We start from the raw sequence: 21,292 nt of genomic DNA, 5'->3' as shown, positions 1-21,292 counted from the left end.
AAAAGAAACTTTGACAAAGTGTCATACCAGGCTCTAGGTGCTTGCTTTAATCCATAGAGTGCTTTCAAAAGATAGTAACATGATCATGTAGATTTGGATCTTCAAAACCAATAGGTTCCTCCTCCAAATCTCCATTTAGAAAGTGTGGCACCCTCCAAACCCGGGTCAGAAGTTTGGGGTCCACATACACACATACACCCTTTAATTAACCTGCTTATAATAATAATAACTAGAATAATAATATGCAGTGACCCTAATTACCAACTACTATGGATCGTGACAGGTTAAAGTATGCACACAAGCCACACACACACACTTATATTACAAACGTCCAAATCCCAACTATTCAAACTTACAACTACATAATTAACATTATTACAACTTCACAAACTTAAACTATTCCAAAAGCCTTTGGCTAGCTTATTCCGATCAACCTGAAATCCTAGCCCTCGCACTGGATTGGGGATCCGCGCTACCAACAGGTTCCTTCTTAACTGGAAAAGAACATAAACAATATCGCACAAATGAGCTAACTAGCTCAGCAAGTCATATTGACAAGACTGAGAATAATGATCATCAAATGAAAAGAATTAAAGTATCAGGTGAATAATGAGTAACAATTTAGAATTGGATATTATTTTTTCATTTTAAAAACCAAGGTTAGGCTGCTGATCAGTCACACACTAACCTCGAGCAAGGCACACAACTCTGCTCTAATTACTGGATCCAAGGCACACATTGGCCTAACTTGACCACCAATCTGGTCTGACCACGAATCTGGTCCACAATTTTATAAAACAATCTAATTCTATCATAATAACAGAATAAACAATGTAAAATAATAAATAGAATCATAATCAACATGAAAATCTACATCATGAGAGGGTCTCAATCTTCACAAGGAAACAAAGCAGTAATTACGAATAATGGATATCAATTGGTAGATAACAAAAGAATTAAAGTTTCAGAGATATAAGGATTTGGTTTGTCAATGCATAAAGTATAATGGTTTGAGTATGTAAGAAAATCTGGGTTCAGTATTTGGTATTTAGTTTATATATATTTGTGAATTAGTATCGTATGTTTGTGGTTTATATTCGGGTGTTTCTGAAAGAATAAGGTTTACAGTTCAAGATTCCATAACTGGAAATCAAGGTTCAGGGTTTAGAGCTTCAATGCACTCGCAATATGAAATTGAACTATCAACTATTCAAAATATCTCGAGAAAGTGCAGAACACTTGCCTAGTAGTAGTCTGCTACGCTTCACTAACTTTCAATCACAATCTCTTCCTCCTCGACTACTTGCTTTCCTTTCCTATGCCTGGCCTCTTATGTTCGTATATCATAAGTATCTATCAATACTCAACTCATATGATTCTATTAGGTATACACTTCTATCTACCCTTCGTTTTACCCAAATCCGACTAACGGATTACAAGTTACGCTAAAAACAAGTAAACATGGTCCGACAATCAAACAACAAGTCACATATAACATATAATAAGTCGAACAATCAATGAAATTTCATTTGTAAGGAAGTCTCGGGTCATAAACAGTCTTTCGGGCATTTAATATAATTTTTAAAACATTTTTCGGAGTCAAAACGGGTCGTTGGATAAATTTTAAAGCAATAAACAGGGTTCGGTTGGCCAAATCTGGCTTCAAAATAATTTCTAATAATTATCGAGCCTTGGGAATAATTTAAAAATAATATTTAAAAGCTCGAAACTATTTTTCAGAATTTTTAAATCATTTATAAATAATTAAATCTAATTAAATAATTAATTAAAATCAATTAATAATTAATTTAATTAATTAATTAATTAATTTTTAAATTAATTGACCAATTAACTAATTAATTATTAACTAAAATTAATTAACTAATTAATTCGGATTTATTTTTGAATTAAAAATAATTTTTGGAATTAAAATAAAAAAATTTGGAATTTTCAGAAATTAAAAACGAATTTTTATAATTAAAATAAATAGAAAATATGATTTTTAAATATTTTATAAACAGGAATCCTAAATTTGCAAGTTCTGGAAACCTGGGGGACCAAACTGTATCGTTTTTAAAACTATAGGTACTAAACTGCAATTTTACAGGGGTTCGCCGGAAAACAATCGGAATTCGGCAGAGAAGACGATTCCGGCGTCCTCACCCCACCATCACATCCAGATCACAACTACAATTCACAAGGAACACAACCATGCCATCAAATCGTCCTAATAATCCCTGAGTTGGCCGGAAATTGGCCGAGAATTTCGCCGGTTTCCGGCGAGCTCAACGTAAACTTCAAAACACAACTCCCTCCTCTACAGACCTCGTCGACTTGCAAGACTTATACGAATCGATTGCAAATTTCATAAGGAACACAACCTACCCCATTAGAACATCTATCTATCCCGAAATAAGAAACCCCCAAATTTAATTAAGAACATTCATACGGTTATAAACCCTAATTTCAAATTTCGAAAATCAAACTCAATTTTGAACATGTTATTGAACTCCAAATCAATCATATGACATACCAAAATGATCAGGAAGACAAGATCTACAACTTGCAAGCATCAAATCATACAAACAATTGCTCGAACTCAAAACCCTGATTTTAATTCTTAAAAATTCGAATATAAATAATTAAATAGCAGATTACCTGATGTTTCTAGGTTGAAATTGATGAAAGATATGGATTCTAGATTTCAGTAGCTTCGTTTTGAGTATATGTACGCCAAAATCGGATATCGATAACGCCTCCGAATTTGTGTTTGAGTATGAAGAACAGTTTATAAATATAATATTTTCTCTGAAAATTATAATTTTAACTAACTGCAAATGATTTTCTGTAAGAAATAAATTACGGTAAGGGCTATTTATATTTACGGAAAATTAATACCCCGTTGGATCATTCTGGATATAAAATAGTACGTTTATTTGTAAAAACGGATCCAAACGGTACCGGTTTTCGAGATAATTATCCAAATCTATAAGATTTGTACTGCGGTATTAGTCTCAGCGCCTGGTTACACGTATTACGAGGTGATAATTTTAATAGTTCAATAAAAAGATCCCGTTTATCGAAAATACAGGTTTTATTGATTTACCGAAACGAATTTTGTATCGAAAATATTGCGTCGGGACCCGCACAGGACAAACCGTACGCCGGATCGAAAAAGTCAAAACATGGAAAATGCTCGGAATATTGCAATTAGGTTAGGAAAGAGTTCTCGAGAAAGTTTCAGGTTATAAAAACATAAAAATGATTGAAGTCGGCTGGTTTTCGATTATACGAAATAATTTATAAATACTCGGAAAAAGAATTTATTAAATCAATAAGCTTCCTATAAAATCATTAATCAATCATAAAAATAAACAGGAAGATATGACAATTATCTATATTTTATTTTGCACATATAAAAATTAAAATACTCAGTTTATATTATTTTTAAACATCCAAACACATATACCACTTAACAATTAATTCACAGAAGTAAATACATAACATACATAATATTTATTTATTAGCCTAATAATACACGATACATCCCAGATATTACAGAAGGGCACTCTTTACATCCATTTGATAGACTTTGAAATTGGCATGAGCTGCATAGGCTAGGAAAATTCTGATGGCTTCTAGTCTTGCAACAGGAGCAAAGGTCTCATCAAAATCAATTCCTTCTTATTGACAATAGCCCTTGGCAACCAATCTAGCTTTGTTCCTTATAACTATGCCTTTTTCATCTATCTTGTTTCTGAATACCCACTTGGTGTCAATTGAATTCTTTCCTTTAGGTTTGGGTACCAGCTTCCAAATATTATTCCTTTCAAATTGGTTTAGCTCTTCCTGCATAGCTAAAATCCAATCAGGATCCAACAGAGCTTCTTCTCCCTTCTTTGGTTCTTCCTTAGAAAGGAAGCTGATGTACAGACATTCATCTTGAGTTGCTTTCCTTGTCTAAACTCTAGAAGATGCATCACCAATAATTAGCTCATAGGGGTGATCTCTTGTCCATTTTCTCTGTTGAGGTAGATTTGCTCTAGATGAAGAAGCCTAATTGTTGTATTGATGTGTGACTGAGTTTTGATTATTAGAAACTCCCCCTGAGTTTGTGAATCTTTGATTTGAGAAAGGGGAACTTTCTGTGAGTGATCTGCCTTGACTTTCAGCTTCTCTTAATGACCCAACGGATGATGTACTTTGAGTTCCGACGGATGAGGCTGATTGTCTCCCGATGGATGATATAGATTGTCTCCCTAAGGATGAAGCATTTTGTAACTCGACAGATGTTGAATTATGAGCTTCATCAGTAGTAGATTTTTCTGCATTATCCTTGGTTGTAGTTTCTTGATCACTTTCATCATCACTGTCATCACTAACCATCTCCACATTATCAAATTTGAGGCTCTCATGGAAATCTCCATCTTGCAGTCCTTCAATCTTTTTGTCATCAAACACAACATGTATTGATTCCATAACAATGTTGGTTCTTAGATTATAGACTCTATATGCTTTTCCCACAGCATATCCAACAAAATTTCCCTCATCTGCTTTAGCATCAAACTTCCCATGTTGATCAGTTTGATTCTTCAAGTTTTAACATTTACAGCCAAAGACATGAAGAAAATTTAGAGTTGGTTTCCTATTCTTGAATAATTGGTAGGGAGTCATGCACTTTGCTTGATTCACCAAAGAGATATTTTGAGTGTAGCAGGCAGTTTTCACAGCTTCAGCCCAAAAATATGTTGGTAACTTTGATTCTTCAAGCATTGTCCTTGCAGCTTCAATAAGGGACCTATTCTTTCTTTCCACTACTCCATTTTGCTGTGGAGTTCTTGCTACAGAAAATTCATGCATAATCCCAGTTTCTTCACAAAATAATCTCATCACAGAATTCTTGAACTCAGTTCCATTGTCACTCCTGATTCTCCTTACTTTAAAATCAGGATGATTGTTGACTTGCCTTATGTGATTGATGATGATTTCACTAGCTTCATCTATAGACTTTAGGAAAAATGTCCAAGAGAACTTTGAGAAATCATCCACAATTACTAGGCAAAATCTTTTCCTTAAGATGGACAACACATTGACTGGTCCAAACAAATCCATGTGTAGAAATTGCAAAGGTTCTTCAATTGTTGAATCAAGCTTCTTTCTGAATGATGTTTTGATTTGCTTTCCTTTGTGGCAAGCATCACACAGTTCATCTTTTGTAAACTCCACTTGAGGAATAGCTCTAACTAGTTCTTTCTTGACAAGTTCATTCATGGTCTTGAAGTTTAGATGGGACAACTTCTTGTGCCATAGCCAACTTTCATCTTGACTTTCTTTACTGAGAAGACAAGTGGCAGATTCTGCATTTGATGAGTTGAAGTCAGCTAGATACACATTCCCTTTTCTCACTCCAGTGAGAACCACATTGTTGCTTCTTTTGTTTGTCACAACACAGGCTATTGAATTAAATGTTACTGTGTTGCCCCTATCACAAAGCTGGCTGATACTAAATAGATTATGCTTGAGACCATCCACTAGGGCAACCTCTTCAATGATGGCATTATCTTTAGAAATCAAGCCATATCCCACAGTAAAACCCTTGCTTTCATCTCCAAAAGTAATACTTGGGCCAGCTCTTTCCTTGAATCCAGTGAGCAGGGTAGAATCTCCAGTCATGTGCCTTGAGCACCCACTATCCAGATACCATAGATTCTTTATGTTTCCCTGATTACTTGAAGAACTTGTTTCTGTCTCATCAGACTTGGCCATCAGGGCTAGGTTGACAAAGCTTGTATCTTCATCTTCATCTAGTCCAGTAGCTTCCCAATCATTTTCTTGTGTTATGAAAGCCCTTTCCTTTTGCTTGAGCAACTCAAAATACTTCTGTTTATAATCAACAGGCTCAAACTTTTTCTTTGAATCTGACTTTCTGCATTCATTTGCAAAATGACCAGCCAAGCCACATTTGAAATATTTGAATTTTGATTTATCCACCATGTTTCTATTTGGCTTAGCAGCTCCAAAGTTCTTTTTGAACTTGAGAGCTTGGCAAACCTCCTGGATAAAAATGTTAAGTGTTCATCAATATCATCCATGTCATCTTGACCAATGGATCTTCATTATCAGCTACCAACCCTTTTCCCTTGCTTTCACAAACCTTTGATGTAGATTCAACAGCTTCCATCTTCATCTCTTTCTCTTTCTCTAACTCAGCAACTAGTGTAATGGACCCTCCTTTCTTCCTCCCTTTCTCCATTCTTTCATCTTGCTCTATTTCAAGCTCATAATTCTTTAGAATGCCATACTGTCTCTCTAGAGTAAACTCCTTGTATTCTTGTGAATTTCTCAAGGAGACTGTCATTGGTTTCCATTCTTTTGGAAGGGATCTCAGGAATTCGAGGTTAGAGTCTTTGGTTTGGTAGACTCTTCCATGCAGCTTCAGAGCATTTAGTAGCTTTTGAAATCTACTAAAGATATCAGTGAGAGTTTCACCTTCTTCACAGTGAAAATGCTCATATTTCTGAATTAGTAACTGCATCTTGTTTTCTCTAACTTGTTCAGTGTCATCACAGATTATTTGAATGGTGTCCCAAACTTCCTTGGTTGTCTTGCAGTTAATGATGTTATCAAACATGTCACCATCAACTCCATTGAACAGAATATTCATGGCCTTCTTGTCTTTCCTGACTTGTTCAATATCAGGATCTAACCATTCATGCCTTGGTTTGGGAACTGATGGCTCATTTCCAGTTGCAGCCCTCATTGGTACATGAGGACCTCTCTCTATGAAATCCACATAGGCCTCATCTTGAGAAAGTAAATGAAGATGCATCTTTACCTTCCAATGGTGGTAATTATCTTTATCCAGAAAAGGAATCTTGACTCCAACATCCTTCTCGTTCATCTTGCTGTTTGTTGTGATCTTTAAACTCTTTGTACTTCAAGATCTTGCTCTAATACCAATTGTTAGTCCCTAAAAATGCAACAAGAATTATATAAGGGGGGTTGAATATAATTCTAGTAAACTTTTTCTGAATTACAAAATGTTCTAACTCAAACTATATATATGAGTGTTTTGATTTGCAAGGTACGGATTTACAAGTTAAATAAATCAAAAACACAAAGTAATAAAAACACAAGTCTTTAAAACTTTTTGGTGGATTTGAAAGTATCCACCATATATATATATATATATCGAGTAAGAACTCTGTGAAGAACAAATTGTCTCACGGCTGTTTTACAAGTGAACAAACAAACTACAGAGAAATTCTTAACAGTTACAGCTTTATCTATTTCTCTTCTAGAAGTGTTTGCTTTGTTAAGTTTGTTTCACTAGCTACACTTGGTTTATATATCACCAAGTTTACATGGTAATAAGACAGGATAATAAAAAAACTATCAAGTCAAACTCCATGCTACGTCACTACTCTATTCCAGCATCTTTGAAAATCTTCTTAACTTGCATGGAAATGGTAATGCTTCTTTGTTCTTTATTTCCTGTTAAACAGGCTCCCACATTCCTTTTGTAAACACCTGACGCATGTGACTGACTTGTCACAGTCAACAGATATTTGAACTGATCATCCGTCGGGTACATGCTTGTCATCCGTCGGGTAGCTTTGTTGATCATCCGTCGAGTTGCTTTGTTAATCATCCGTCGGGTAGCTATTTGACACTTGACTTCATTTTACTTATGCAGAATTACAAGACATCTCATATTTACAGTTAATCAGCCTATTATGCATATCTAATAATAGTCAAAATGACTCATATGATACTCCCGCGCTCGGGAAAAAAGGAGCTACTCCCAGAAAAAAATACTTTCGAGAAATGACGAGTTAAGCAAACTTTACAACGTTACAAAAGTAAAAATTTTGGTAGATAGGGTCAAAAAAATTTCAAAATAAATTAATTTCAACTGTTACAATACTTATTGTTACATAAGCTACTCACTCGATGGATGTCAAATCTATTGGATCTATCAAATCTTGGCCCTGCGTTTTATGATACTAATTGAAAGAGTACGAATAGAACACTAACCTTAATCGCTACGGCGCAAGCGATTTAAATCCACGTTTTCAATTGTATTCCCTGATTCTCCTTGGACGAAGTGTGGGCTTCGATCTCCCAAGGTGTACCTCTCCCAAAGCTCCGAAATTCCAAAACCCTAGCTGGCTCCTTGAGAAAAACGGCTGCCTCTCTCAAACCCTAGGATGTGATTTCATTTTTTGTGTGTTAACCCTAGCTTTAGGAGAATGAGAATAGTTATAGGCTACAGTAGGGATCATGGACCATTAGGTCAGGCCTTCTAATGACATTCCGGGCCAAGCCCAATGTCATTAAATATTAATTCAATTCACTAAAGAATTAATATTTGCACTACCTTCCCTATTTCCGTAAATTAATTATTTAATTCGGCTCCCATATTAATTGCTTATAAATTCCACATGTTTAAGATATCGCATGTCCATTAATTAAATTTATTTCTGACAATTAATTTAATCAATATCTTTTATCCTTGATCATCCACTCAACCTTATAATTATGCAAGAACAAATATGTCTGCAGGACTAAAGCATAATTATCTTTATGAGCTTTCAAGAGGACATCATCACCCGAATATATTTTTCGGACATAGTTTTCTTTTATAGTTAATATCCTACTCTGTATATAATATCATTTCCCGATACATAAATTCATAATTTAAAATAAACTACTTAATATATGAATCAAGGCATGTGCATTAAATACAAGTGTCAATTACTACATCCGGATTAAGAACCTAAGCAATAATAATATCGTAGAATCTTAGTTCTTCTTTATTGTCAGAATAAAAGAAATAATTATTCTACTATTTTGATCACGTTCAATATACACAAAGTATAAAAGTATTATTCAATAGTCAAGATAAACTATTTCTAAATAATACTTCAGTCGTTCCAGTGGTTTGTCTAATACCACTTAGACTGTGAACCTTTATTATATTATATAAGGAGTTTGACAATCTAATCTTCTGCTATCCCATTTGATACTAGATTGTCTACAATATATAATATATAGACTATGTGAAAACATGCATTCAAGATTCTCAAATAATTTATTATTAAAGTATATACTTCAAACGAATATTTCAGTATAAACCCTAACAAAATCATCATCCGTCGGGACTATATAGAGTCATCCGTCGGGACTATATTTGATCATCCGTCGAGTGCTACATTTTTCACTAAGTTAAATCTACTAAGGTGTTTTGTTAATGTAATCATCAAGTCCACACCTATTCCCAACAAAAATCACCATTTTTCCACAAATTATTGCCTCAATCTTTAAATATGAAAATTATCACGGCTAATTCCCAATCATACCTAGGACATCTCTTATCTTAAGTCTTTCTTGATTTAAAATAATCTCAATATTCATTGATTCAATCCATACTTTCTCTTTGTTAAACACATGTCCCTCATGGACTTATTATTATTATGTCATATATCTCCCCACCATAATTTCTATTTTGAAAATTCAAATTACTACCTTTCTTCTTATAAAATTTCTAAGGTTATCCTTAATCCTTCCTCCTGTATTTCCTAGGTACAGGCCATATCAAAATACCATTTACTAATACTATAACCATTGTGTTTATATAGTTCTGAAAACCTTCTCCACTGATCTTTAAAGGTTGATGCTATCTTAATCCTTCTAATTCCTACAGTTAGATCTCAGAATATCCCAATTAAGGGTGAAATGACAACCTTTTATGTATTCCCCCATGGTTCATCTCAAGTTATTGAGGTTTTATCCTTAACTCCACCTGTAAAAAGGTACTTGCATCCTTCTATGGATAGATCAAGTCATATATCCCTGATAAGGGTATCTTATCCAATCATTCCCACCTCGATAGTCTATACCTAGCTTCGTGGTAGCATCCTTTTTCAAACTGAGGTCAATCCATATGGCCTCCAAAAGATAACAACGGTTATCTCGCTTTTCTTGCCTGATTTGGTAATGATAGCGGGGATGTTCTGGGAGATATTAGTCGTGTTCAACGTGAACTTTTTATTTCTAGTTACTCATTTACCTCTTTTATTTGTCTCAACACTCATCTCAATGTTAGGATATCTTTTATTACCCGGTGTCTCCCTTTTGGGTATCAAGTCACATGTGTTATATACACTTCACATTCTTGAAGGTCAGTTCCTTCATCCAATTTCCTAATTTCTTGCTTTATTGTCTTTTTAGTCCATCCGTGTCTCATTATTAATCCCTTGATCTATCTCAAAGTTTCATCGAATCCTCCTAACATAAAGGGGAATAATTATATATCTCGTTTATATATGCCTTCAAACCTCAACGTTACCTCATGGTCAATCACCATCACTCTGATGATTACCTACTTCTCTTATCTTTATTGTTAGGGTTCCTTAGAATTTCCTCATACCTAACTCCCTTATCGTTCCTTAAACTCTATTTCCTTTATATTCTTTTATAATCCTTTCCCTTTCAGTCTTTTGGTTTTCATATCTCTTACAATCATTTCATGAACCAATAGTGGTCGACCTCTCCTTTTTGGAAGATAAGTGGAAAAAACAGTCTTTTGCATTTCATCAATCATGTAGAATCTAAAATGATTCCTCTTTTTCCTTTAGCCAGACCCTTGCCTTGGCTGGGTCAGCTGTTCCGTGGAACTCTGAGAGCTTAAGCGACTAAAAGGTCCAGAAGGAATTTCCCACTGTATTGATTCCTCAGGGTGGTGGTTGGGCATAATAGTTTAAGTTCTGTTTAGGCAGGTCCATGAATTGCCCCATAGGAGTGCCATCCTGAGTCTCCTTTCCTTACTCGAAATATGTTTTCAAGTTTGAAACATTTCATCTTTCTCCCCATAATCAGGGTCATCCTATACACCGGTGTTATTTGTCAAGAAGAAGGACGGAAGCATGAGATTATGCATCGACTATTAGGAACTCAACAAGCTTACTATCAAGAACAAATATCCCTTACCTCGAATCGACGATTTGTTTGACCAGCTGAAGGGAGCCAAGTATTTCCCTAAGATTGATCTGAGATCCGGATATCACCAATTGAAGATTAAACCTGAAGATATACCAAAGACAGCTTTCAGAACAAGGTATGGTCATTATGAATTCTGAGTGATGTCTTTTGGATTGACCAATGCCCCGGCAACATTTATGGACCTGATGAACATAATTTTCAAGGAATATTTGGAAGAGTTTATCATTGTGTTTATAGACGATATTTTAAGCCTTCGAGAAATCTGAGCAAATATTCGATAATATCCCGCTAATCCCAAAAAAAATCCTCACTTACGTTGGTGTTTTTGGCCTTTCCCCATTCATAACAGCTTCAATCTTCGCTAGATCCACTTTGATTCTTTCACTACTGACTATGTGTCCTAAGAACTGAACTTTCTGTAACCAAAACTCAAATTTTGAAAATTTAGCGTACAACTTCTCCTTTCTCAAAATTTCCAAAGATATCCTTAGATGCTCCGCATGGTCTTCAGTTGACTTTGAATATATAGACTAAACTTGCTGACTAGTGTGTAGGCCTGTTGTACCTTTTTGCTTTTGTTGAAGCGTTTTCACGCTTGTACTATCAAACTTTGATATATATATCAGTACATTTTCCTTTCCAGCATTATCATTTACATTACTGCACTTGTTTTATCTTACTTTATTTACTGCACTAGTTATAAACTCTTGTGATAACATGTATCCTATCCCCTTAATTGTTTACATTCTTTAAAAAAGCATGCAATGTACTTAGTTCAACCATTGAAATGTTTTTAAAAAGAGATATTTCTCTTTTACAAAAACTTTTCATAAAAAAGAATTTGATTTAAAGGCTAAATAAGTTGTTTGATTCTTTACAGAAAATGCCTCCCAGAAGAAATACCCATTCTACCAACCAGAATGAAGAAACCAACAACAACAAAAATAAAGACAACAATAACCAGAATGCTAATCCAGGTCCCATAGACCTAATTATTGCCCAGATTCTTCAGATCTTGGCTCAACAAACAATCAACCTAACTTAACAATAACAAAGACATACCAATCCTCGGGTAACTTTTAAGACTTTTCAGGCGGTGAATCCACCGGAATTCAAAGGTTCTTTAGATCCAATTAAAGCGAGAGTTTGGTTAAAAGAGATTGAGAATTTGCTTTAGTCAAGGTGAGAGAGGAACAAAAAACTGAGTTTGCGAGTTACTATATGAAGAATGAAGCCACCTACTGATGGGAAACTGTTAAGATATTTGAAGGTACGGATGTTATTGCTTGGGATAAATTCAAGGAATTGTTTCTAGAGATGTATTTTCCTCAGTTTGTTCATGATCAAATGGAATTAAAGTTTCCGGAGTTAAAGTAGGGGAATATGTCAGTAGCATATTATGAAAGTAAGTTTAAAGAATTATCTAGGTTTGTACCATCATATGTAGATACTGATAGGAAGAAAGCTAAGAGATTCCAGCAAGGTTTTAAGCCATGGATCAGAGGAAAAGTAGCCATATTTGAGTTGAGCACATATGCAGGAGTTGTACAAAAGGCTATGATTGCGGAGACAGAGAGTGAAATGTCACAGAAGGAGAAGAGAGTAAGAATAGGAAGTTTGAGGGAAATGAAGGACATTCACCAGCATGGAAGTTTCCAAATTTTAATCAGAAGAAAGTCAAGTTTCAGCCAGGAAGGAATTTTAATTTTAGAAAGCAAAATACAGGTGATGGAGGACAAGGCAACCGTCCAGCCACTGGGAATCAGCCAAATCAGCAAAGGCCAGCTTTACCAGAATGTCAGGTATATGGAAAGAAATATGGAGGGAGTTTGCAACAAGTTAAATATGGTTTGTTATAGATGTAACCCGAAAGGGCACTATTCAAGGGAGTGCCATAATCAACCAGCCAGAGAGCCAGTGAACAAGGTTCAACCTACCAGGAATCAAGCGGGCAAGGTTCCAGCAATTGGGTTTACATGCTTCAAGTGTGGAAAGCCAGGATATATAGCAAGGGATTGTAAGACACCAGCCGCAGTCAATAATGCGTTGAGAATCATGGAATCTACTACAGCAGTGAATGAACCTCCCAGAGCTAGAGTTTATGATATGTCAGTGAAAGATGCTATTCAGGACACATATGTTGTGCCAGGTACGCTTACTGTGAATTCTTTATATGCCAAAGCGTTAGTAGATTCGGGAGCAACTCAATCATTTATTTCTCAAGATTTTGTTGATAAGTTATATTGTCCAGTTGAATTGTTAAATGAGATTATAACTGTAGAATTAGCAAATCAAGAGCGTGTATCTATTAACCAAATATGTACGGACTGTGAGATTGAGATTTATGGCGACAAGGTGTATGCTGATTTGATACCATTTAAGTTAGGAGAATTTGACGTCATTCTAGGAATGGACTGGCTATCTAAGCACGATGCTCAGATAGACTTTCATAACAAGAAGGCAATTTTGAAGACACTGGACGAGAAAGTGGTAATGTTTAAAGGTCAGAGGCAAGTAAAGAAGTTCTTAATGATGATTCAAGCTAAGAAATTACTGCGACAAGGATGCGGGCATTTCATTGCTTATGTGAAAGATAGAAATCAGGAGGCAACAAAACTTGAAGATATTCCAGTAGTTAATGAGTTTCCAGACGTGTTTCCAGACGAGTTAACAGGACTTCCTCTAGACAGAGAAATTGAATTTGCAATAGACTTAGCACCTGGAACGGAACCAGTATCTAAAGTCCCGTACATAATGGAAAGATGAACCCGCAACTGAATGCCCAGTAGAGCCAGAACCAGCAGGTGGGGGTCCTCGAATAGGTGGCCTCATACCAGGGGGAATAGCTCGCAGTGGTGCAGCCGTCACAACATGAGGTAATATAGCTAACACCGGTGGAAGAGCAGGGCATGGATCAGATGACGGTCCTCCAAACCCGGGTCAGAAGTTTGGGGTTCACAAAACACACACACACAATATATAAACCTGTTTATGAAAATAATATATGTAATGACCCTACTTACCATAACCACGTATCGCAACAGATTAATGTATGCACACAAGCCACAACCTTATTTACATTACAAACGTGCCAATTCCAAACTAGTTTAACTTACATCTGAAAATAAAACATTTTTACAAACTTCAAACTCAAAACTAAAACAAAAGTCTTCAGCTAGCTTATTCCTTCTCAACGAGATTTATGAGTTCTCGAATGAGCTTGGCTTGTTGAGGTCTTCAAGTCTTTGCATGTAGAATTAACTTGTCGATATCTCTAATCTTCATATCTTCATTTTGGCTTATCGATATTTTTGAGTTCTCTAATGCAGAAATGACTTGTCGATATCTCCAATCTTCATATCTTCATTTTGGCTTGTCGATATTTCTGAAACTTCTCTATAAGCTATTTTTGACTTGTCGATAAGTCATTCTGGAGTTTTCGAATAACTTCTCTATATGACTTGATCTGTGACTTGTAGATTTCTTGACTTAAATTATTTTTCTCAAAACAGATTTATTCAATTCCAAGTTTCTTCACACTTTCTCTGGGGCATGATCTTCATGATCTTATTTCAGAGGGTATTCTTAGACTTGAGACTGTTTACAGAAAAATACTCCAATCTAATCTATTTACACTTTTACAGACTCAAGTAATACAATACAAAATGCAAACTTAGATTATCATAAAACTTACTTAGGGTTGTCAATTTTGATTTAGTTTTGTTATAGTACATGCATGTCTTGCACAACAGGTTCCGTTATTGTCCATAATTAATATTTACTTTCCACCTCTGAATAAATTGCTAAGCTATTAAAAACAAATTTAGAAACTTCTTTACGGGTCTTCACAATTTTGGTATTCGTCTAAATAAAAACTATTTAAAATATAAATCCATTCAAAATTATGGAATAAAAGCATATTTCTTTTTCAAATCAATAATTCAATATTATTATTATTATTTAGGGAAAATCAATATTAATATATTAATAAACTAGTTTTCTTAATTAAACGGGTATCGAATTAATTCAAACACTGGGCTATGTTTTGGTGTAACAGCAGACAGCCCAATTTGTTGCAATCGACATATATTGTGCAATTTAGAAAGGCCCAATACTGCACTACCACTATGGCAGCAAGCTTTCTTAAAGCCTGCAATTTAAGTTTCTTTCATATACAGGAGAGCAATAAAAAGCTCTCTCTCCGGGTAACATTTTGAAATCCGGAAGCAATTTAGATCAAGCGTAAACTTCTTTCACGGCTTTGGTATACAAAGGTCTCCCTCCCTGATAGTACTCACGTCGCGATCAGATGAGTATCGAGTGAGAAATGCAGGCTGATGAAAAAACACTTTTACGTTCTTAGCATCCGAGCCATGTCCGTCTACCGCGGATTTTGATTATAAGAATGACAGGCTCTTGATAGACTCTTCTATGAATAATGCCACAACGGTATCTGGTATTTTTGACTCTGACGAAATGCATGGACCTTCTTACATGAACTGGGATACCAGGGTACGATATAAACAAAGAACATTCGAGAGAGGAAGGGGAGGGGGCTTGCACAATCATGTCCAGATATAGGTCCTGCAAAGCTCGTACTTGCACGTATGAGAAATCCAATTATTACAGACTGTACGGACCTTGAGACACACTCGACCTTGCTGTACATCATTTAAATTCTTGATTAGTAGACACTTACTCATTGCGTCAAGCGCGACCTTGTTGCTGGTGCTGTGATTGCTTAAAGTGATAACACAAAAGAAGGGTTTCTACAGAACATCTAATATTCTAAGGTTTAATATTGTTTAATAATAAGAATTTTTGCTGGGGGCAACTGAGGAATGGACTTATGTGGACCTCATCCTCTCAACTATATCAAAAAAAGAGGAAAAAATAGTTAAATACATATATATCGATAAAAAAAAAGCAGGATGCCAACGACACTCGTGAGATAAAATATGAATGACAGGCAACAATTTCACAAAATCCGTTTCCATTAAAGACGTGTCCCTTTGACTTTTGATAGTTTGTACTAACATCCAACAAAGAAAATAAAGCTCACAAACAAACAAGCATATCACACAATATTACATCAACATGTTTGTGAATTGAAGTTGCAAAGCATAGAGCTAAAGATCAAGAATGGACTCAGCATCGTCGTCCATCTCATTCACTGCTTGAAGTGGACCACTTCCATGAACAAACGCACTGTCGGAAAAGCTAGTTCCAAAGCTACTCCCAAATAAGCATACTTGTGGCTCTATCTGGTTTAGGCGGTTCCACTCACTATCCGACAACGACCAACTGAAAATGTCTATGTTTTTTCTTATGCGATCAGGCTTTACACTACAAGGCAGAACACTTGTGCCTCTCTGGAGTCCCCACCGCAGAATAATCTAATTTTTTAAGAAAATTAAATAAATAACAAACTGTAAGTGATGATTTTAAGACTTTGCCGATAAAAGATTAAATTAAAAACCAGACTTATCCCTTCATATACGCATAACATTATTAACTTTTCTCAATACACGAGACTTTCTAATAAACTAAAATCGCAAGTGCTGAAGTGCATAAGCTACCTATAGAGTCAAGTTGAACATTAATTGCCCCAGAAACAGAAAAAGAAAATATTCGAGTTATCTTCCACAACTCTAACAGGGACAGAGGAACAAAGAAAAGAGAGCCTACACATATAAGAGATTGTGGGACTCCACAACCTAGTAATAGCAACAAGTAATTTGCCGCTAATCTTTGCCACATGTTGAGTTGTGTGAGTGTGGACCACCATGTCACCAAATTGTGCAAATTTTTTATCTATTAGAAAAAATCACCATGTTGTTCCACCAATTTTCAGCAGACATGAACTTGAGTACTTGCAAATCTTTTTATCCAAACTAGTTGAGTCTGACCATCAATGTGAATGCAGTAAGGTAACTTTTAATTAGAAAATAGAGGTAATGTAACTTCTACAAGGTACAAACTAACTTTTACGGATTGCACTTCAAATCGTTCTCATTGTTGGAGAAAGGCAAAATGAGCAAGTTGATATATCCGAATGTAATAATTTGTGATCCAACCTAAGGAAAGCATGCTATCAATTAAAAGTAAATCTGTTTCGATGAATCAATATTACGAGGTACAAACGCCTCGCTGTTGTCAAAGAGGTAAGCCAAAGAAAATGATTACAAACACCGACTAGATCAGAGATCCTCTAAGGCGAAAATGGAAAACGAACAATCAATACAAGCTTCTTCTACCTCTTACTATTCAGTAACCAAAATCATTGTTCGGCAATCACATTTTCTTTTTTGCTAAATTCAGCAAGCACGTAAGCTTTCAAAGTAGTGGGAGTGAGCCCTATCTTCATTGCTTACATGTCAAAACAGTACATTTTTCCACTTCAAATTTAAAGCAATAAATATACTAGACTCACTTTAGGTACTTGTGACAAATGGTTTGCTTGCAGGAGGTAAAAAAAACAGAAAATTGTTTTCCAAAAAACCACAGTTCTTTACATGCTAAACTTTAGGGGTTCAGAGATTCATAAAATAATATTATAAATTTCTCATAATTAATTACTAACATGTCAACATATTAAAAGGAAAAGGGAGTGATGGAACAATGAGAACTGGAATGGTCTCTGAATTATATATTTGGAACCAACACAGAGCATAGAAATAGATATTAACATTTTGGGGGAAAACAAACAAATCATCAAGATCAGGGGATACAAGTCAACTCTACCTGTTCTGGTGTTTTTTTATGCTTGTCTGCAATCTCAGCAACGACTGACAATTTTAACATTGGCCCATGAACTGATCTTGACCTTCTAAAAGAAATGCGTGGAGTTCCAGGCTCATCATCTTCACCCGATCCACTTTCAGAGAGAGTAGGAGTGGAAGTTGGTACTCCTAATGGTGTGTGAGCAGATACATGAATACTTCTTGACTGACAGAACTTGACAAGTTCATCTTGCCTCCAGAATGGATGTAACTCCATCTAATATAAACAATCAAAAATCAGTCATAACATCTGAAAAGTTTCTATTTCAGTTTGTTAAATATTACATTACAAAACATCCAACACTAGACCCTAAACCAGTAAGATATGGAGTGCAGTTAAAGTCCATCACTTCTTTTACGATAACAAGCTTTTATTGTATAATTGGAACTTTAATATACTCTACAATTTCATTGTTTCTTGCACCAAGAAAGAGGCCTATATATGCATAATCCAGAATAACAGCGTCAACTAAAAGAAAGAAACTTTTCACCAATTTGTTTCTAGAAACTACTTAAGCTTAGAGTTTCAATCTTTTGATCCATCAAAGTGATTTTTTGTTTCATCTTGGGATCATCCACAAAAAATAAAGATATTATTGTAATTGTTCACACACTCTTATGGTTAAGCAATCCTTGTTTTTCTCTTCTATACAAGCTTTTGATTGGATATATTTAAATTAGGTAGTCATGATAACTACTTTTCTTTTTCTAAGTATACCATGAAAACTTTGTTTTTGCTTGTGCGCTCATATTTACAAAAATAAACATGCATATATCTACGTAATGCTTTAGTTTGGTTTAATAAAATCTTTTAAATTATGTAAATTTCAAAGTTAATATTTCAGATTCACAAGGTTGGTGGTCACTTCAAGGGGTGAACCATTTATTCAGAATAGCATATTTCCAGCTAACTGCAATCCAAACTCCAGTACCTTGGTACTGCTGGAAAAGTTTCTTCATATAAACTTATCATAGGTATTTTTTTTAAAAAAGTGAAAAAAATTAGTGAGGTTTTAAATAGAAACAGTTAAAAACAGTATCAGTATGGAGGAAAAATGATAGAAGATGACCACCACTAGATATTCCCAGTTTCAATTCCATACCAAAACATTGGAGAACTTTTTCATTCAATTCTAATTCAGACTTATTTTCGATATGATAAAGATATGAAAAAAGACTAAATAGAAAGAGTTGCTTGTCATTCAGCTATTTTATTTGGCCTAGAAAACATCAAAGGTTGGAGCTTTTATACAAATATCAAGGAATGAGCTAATGACAATTTCTCGCTAATATCTATACACTTAAAATTTGCAGGAAGAACATGTTACCGACCTGATTAACTGCTGGCACAATTTTGGCGAATTTAAGCAATTCTTTCATCTGCTGTAGACTAAAATTGCTAACTCCAATTGCTCGTACAATACCCAACTGAATCAGATCTTCCATTGATTGCCATGTAGCTTTAAGCCGGTTTAAAAATTGCCTATATTCACTACCGGTCTGAGCAGGAGGATCAGTAGCATCCCCAAACGCAGAGCTCTCAGGCCAATGCATCAAATAAAGATCCAAATACGACACTCCAAGATTCTTAAGCGAAACTCTAACAGACTTTTCAATTTTATTAATCGAATTCATAGTACAATACAACTTCGATGTCAAAAAAAGATCCTCTCTTTTCAATGAACCTTTAAAAGCTTCACCCAACGCTTCACCGACTTCAACCTCATTCCCATAAAGATGTGCACAATCTATATGTCGGTAACCGACAGATAATGCAGTCTTTACTGCTTCAGCACAAAGATCACCACCACTCTGCCAAGTCCCTAACCCTATAGCCGGAATTTTAGCCCCCGTATTCAACACAAAGTAACTATTCAAAGTCTCAATCTTTCCTTTCATCCCTCAAAATTTCCAACTCAACAACCACAAAAACACCCAAAAACCCTCAAAACCAAAATTCAAATGAAACCCAGATCGAAAAATCCCAACTTTAGCAAACTGCAATCAACACAACCCAATCAGAAAAAAACCCATGAAAGATAATCACTAAAAATTCAATCTTGGCATACATACACACATAAAAATATATTTAAAGAGTACCCAATTGAGATATACTAAAAAGATTCCTAAAAAACAAGACAATGAAACATTTATAGTAAAAACACAACAAGAATCTTAAAAAAAAACAAACAACAACCGTCGGTTGAAGTATTATAACAAAAACCCAAATAAGCAAATGATCATAAAAAGAACCAAACTAAAAAAAAGGCTGTAAGATTGACTAAAGTTAAGAAAGGTCTGACCTTTGTTTACAAGAAAATGAGACCAATGTAATGACTGTGTTCTCACTGTAAGTATATATGTAAGTATGTATGAGGGGGGTTGGTCAACAATGGCAACACAGGAGAAAACAGAAAACAAAGAGGAGTTAGAGTAATCGAGATGGTGTGTTGTGTTCTCTTTCCTACTCATTGGAGTCCCTATCCCTTTGGAAGAAAAGACAATTGCTAATCATTTTTTTATGATACGTAGCAATTGTATGCGTTTCTTTCTTTTGTTTTGTTACTTGGACACTTGCATTGTTTATATCCCACCTAAAATTTAATACAAAATTCAATACAAAATTTGGTATAAAATAAAACGTGTTAAATTTTAATCGGAATGATTCATGTATTTATATCAATAATTTCAATTAAAACATTTAAAATCAATTGTTATGTCATTGTGTGCAAATTTTTGTACACGAATTTGTGTACCTAGCACTACTTAAATTTATTATGAGTATTTTTTTAAAAAAAATTATATTGGACAAAGCGAGGGGCGAACCTGGAATAATAAATGATATAGGATAAATTCTTAAACACGATTTAAAAACTGGAATAACAGAAAATAAACTCTTTAAAAACTCCATTATGCATAATTTTAGTTAAAATTTAGGGATGATGAGATAGTGATTTAAGTCTCTTCGTGATTAGTCCGGAAGGTTAAAATAATCCGAACACCTGATTATCTAAAAAATAGTTTAAATTATGAGAAATTACAAATAATGAAAGAAAAGGACTTGGCAGGGAGGATGGAGATCCAAATTATATATTTTAAACATAATATTATTTATTGAGAAATTTTGTTTTAAATGTGTATCGTTTAAAATGTCATTTTTTAAGAAATTTAATATTCAATGTGTCTCATAAATGAACGTTGAATATTCATTTTTGATCGAGTGAAAAATAGGTTTAAAATATTAAAATATAATATAATAATATTATAAACAAAATATGTATTTGCGTTAGATAGGTCAAGTAAGTTTTGCATGCAGCATACGCGTCATATTACAAAAATATGTAAAATAAAATTAGAGATAAACATGATTTTTCTCTCTTTTTTTAATTGATTACACACGCACATATCTACATATCTAGACCTTTTGTAGAATGGACAAAAACTGGAGCGAATATTTTGTTATTGCCAACATCACATAAACCATTTTATATAATAAAATTTTAGCT

General features: G+C 34.6%; 1 protein-coding gene across 1 annotated transcript; it reads right to left on the bottom strand.

The window, feature by feature from the left end:
- Nucleotides 1-15,948: 15,948 nt before the first annotated feature.
- On the bottom strand, nucleotides 15,949-20,306 carry LOC141677702 (aldo-keto reductase family 4 member C10-like). The gene is made up of 4 exons (XM_074483741.1): nucleotides 20,090-20,306; nucleotides 19,119-19,784; nucleotides 17,749-18,003; nucleotides 15,949-16,400 (listed from the first exon to the last, which is right to left on the bottom strand). The coding sequence occupies exons 2-4, from the start codon at nucleotides 19,683-19,685 to the stop codon at nucleotides 16,134-16,136; spliced, it is 1,089 nt and encodes a 362-aa protein (XP_074339842.1). The 5' UTR covers nucleotides 19,686-19,784; nucleotides 20,090-20,306; the 3' UTR covers nucleotides 15,949-16,133.
- Between the last annotated feature and the right edge of the window lie 986 nt (nucleotides 20,307-21,292).

This window comes from Apium graveolens, chromosome 8, assembly GCF_009905375.1.
Source record: "Apium graveolens cultivar Ventura chromosome 8, ASM990537v1, whole genome shotgun sequence".
Taxonomy (NCBI): domain Eukaryota; kingdom Viridiplantae; phylum Streptophyta; class Magnoliopsida; order Apiales; family Apiaceae; genus Apium; species Apium graveolens.
The sequence above is the reverse complement of the archived record's forward strand: the minus strand, read 5'-3'. Positions and strand labels throughout refer to the sequence as shown.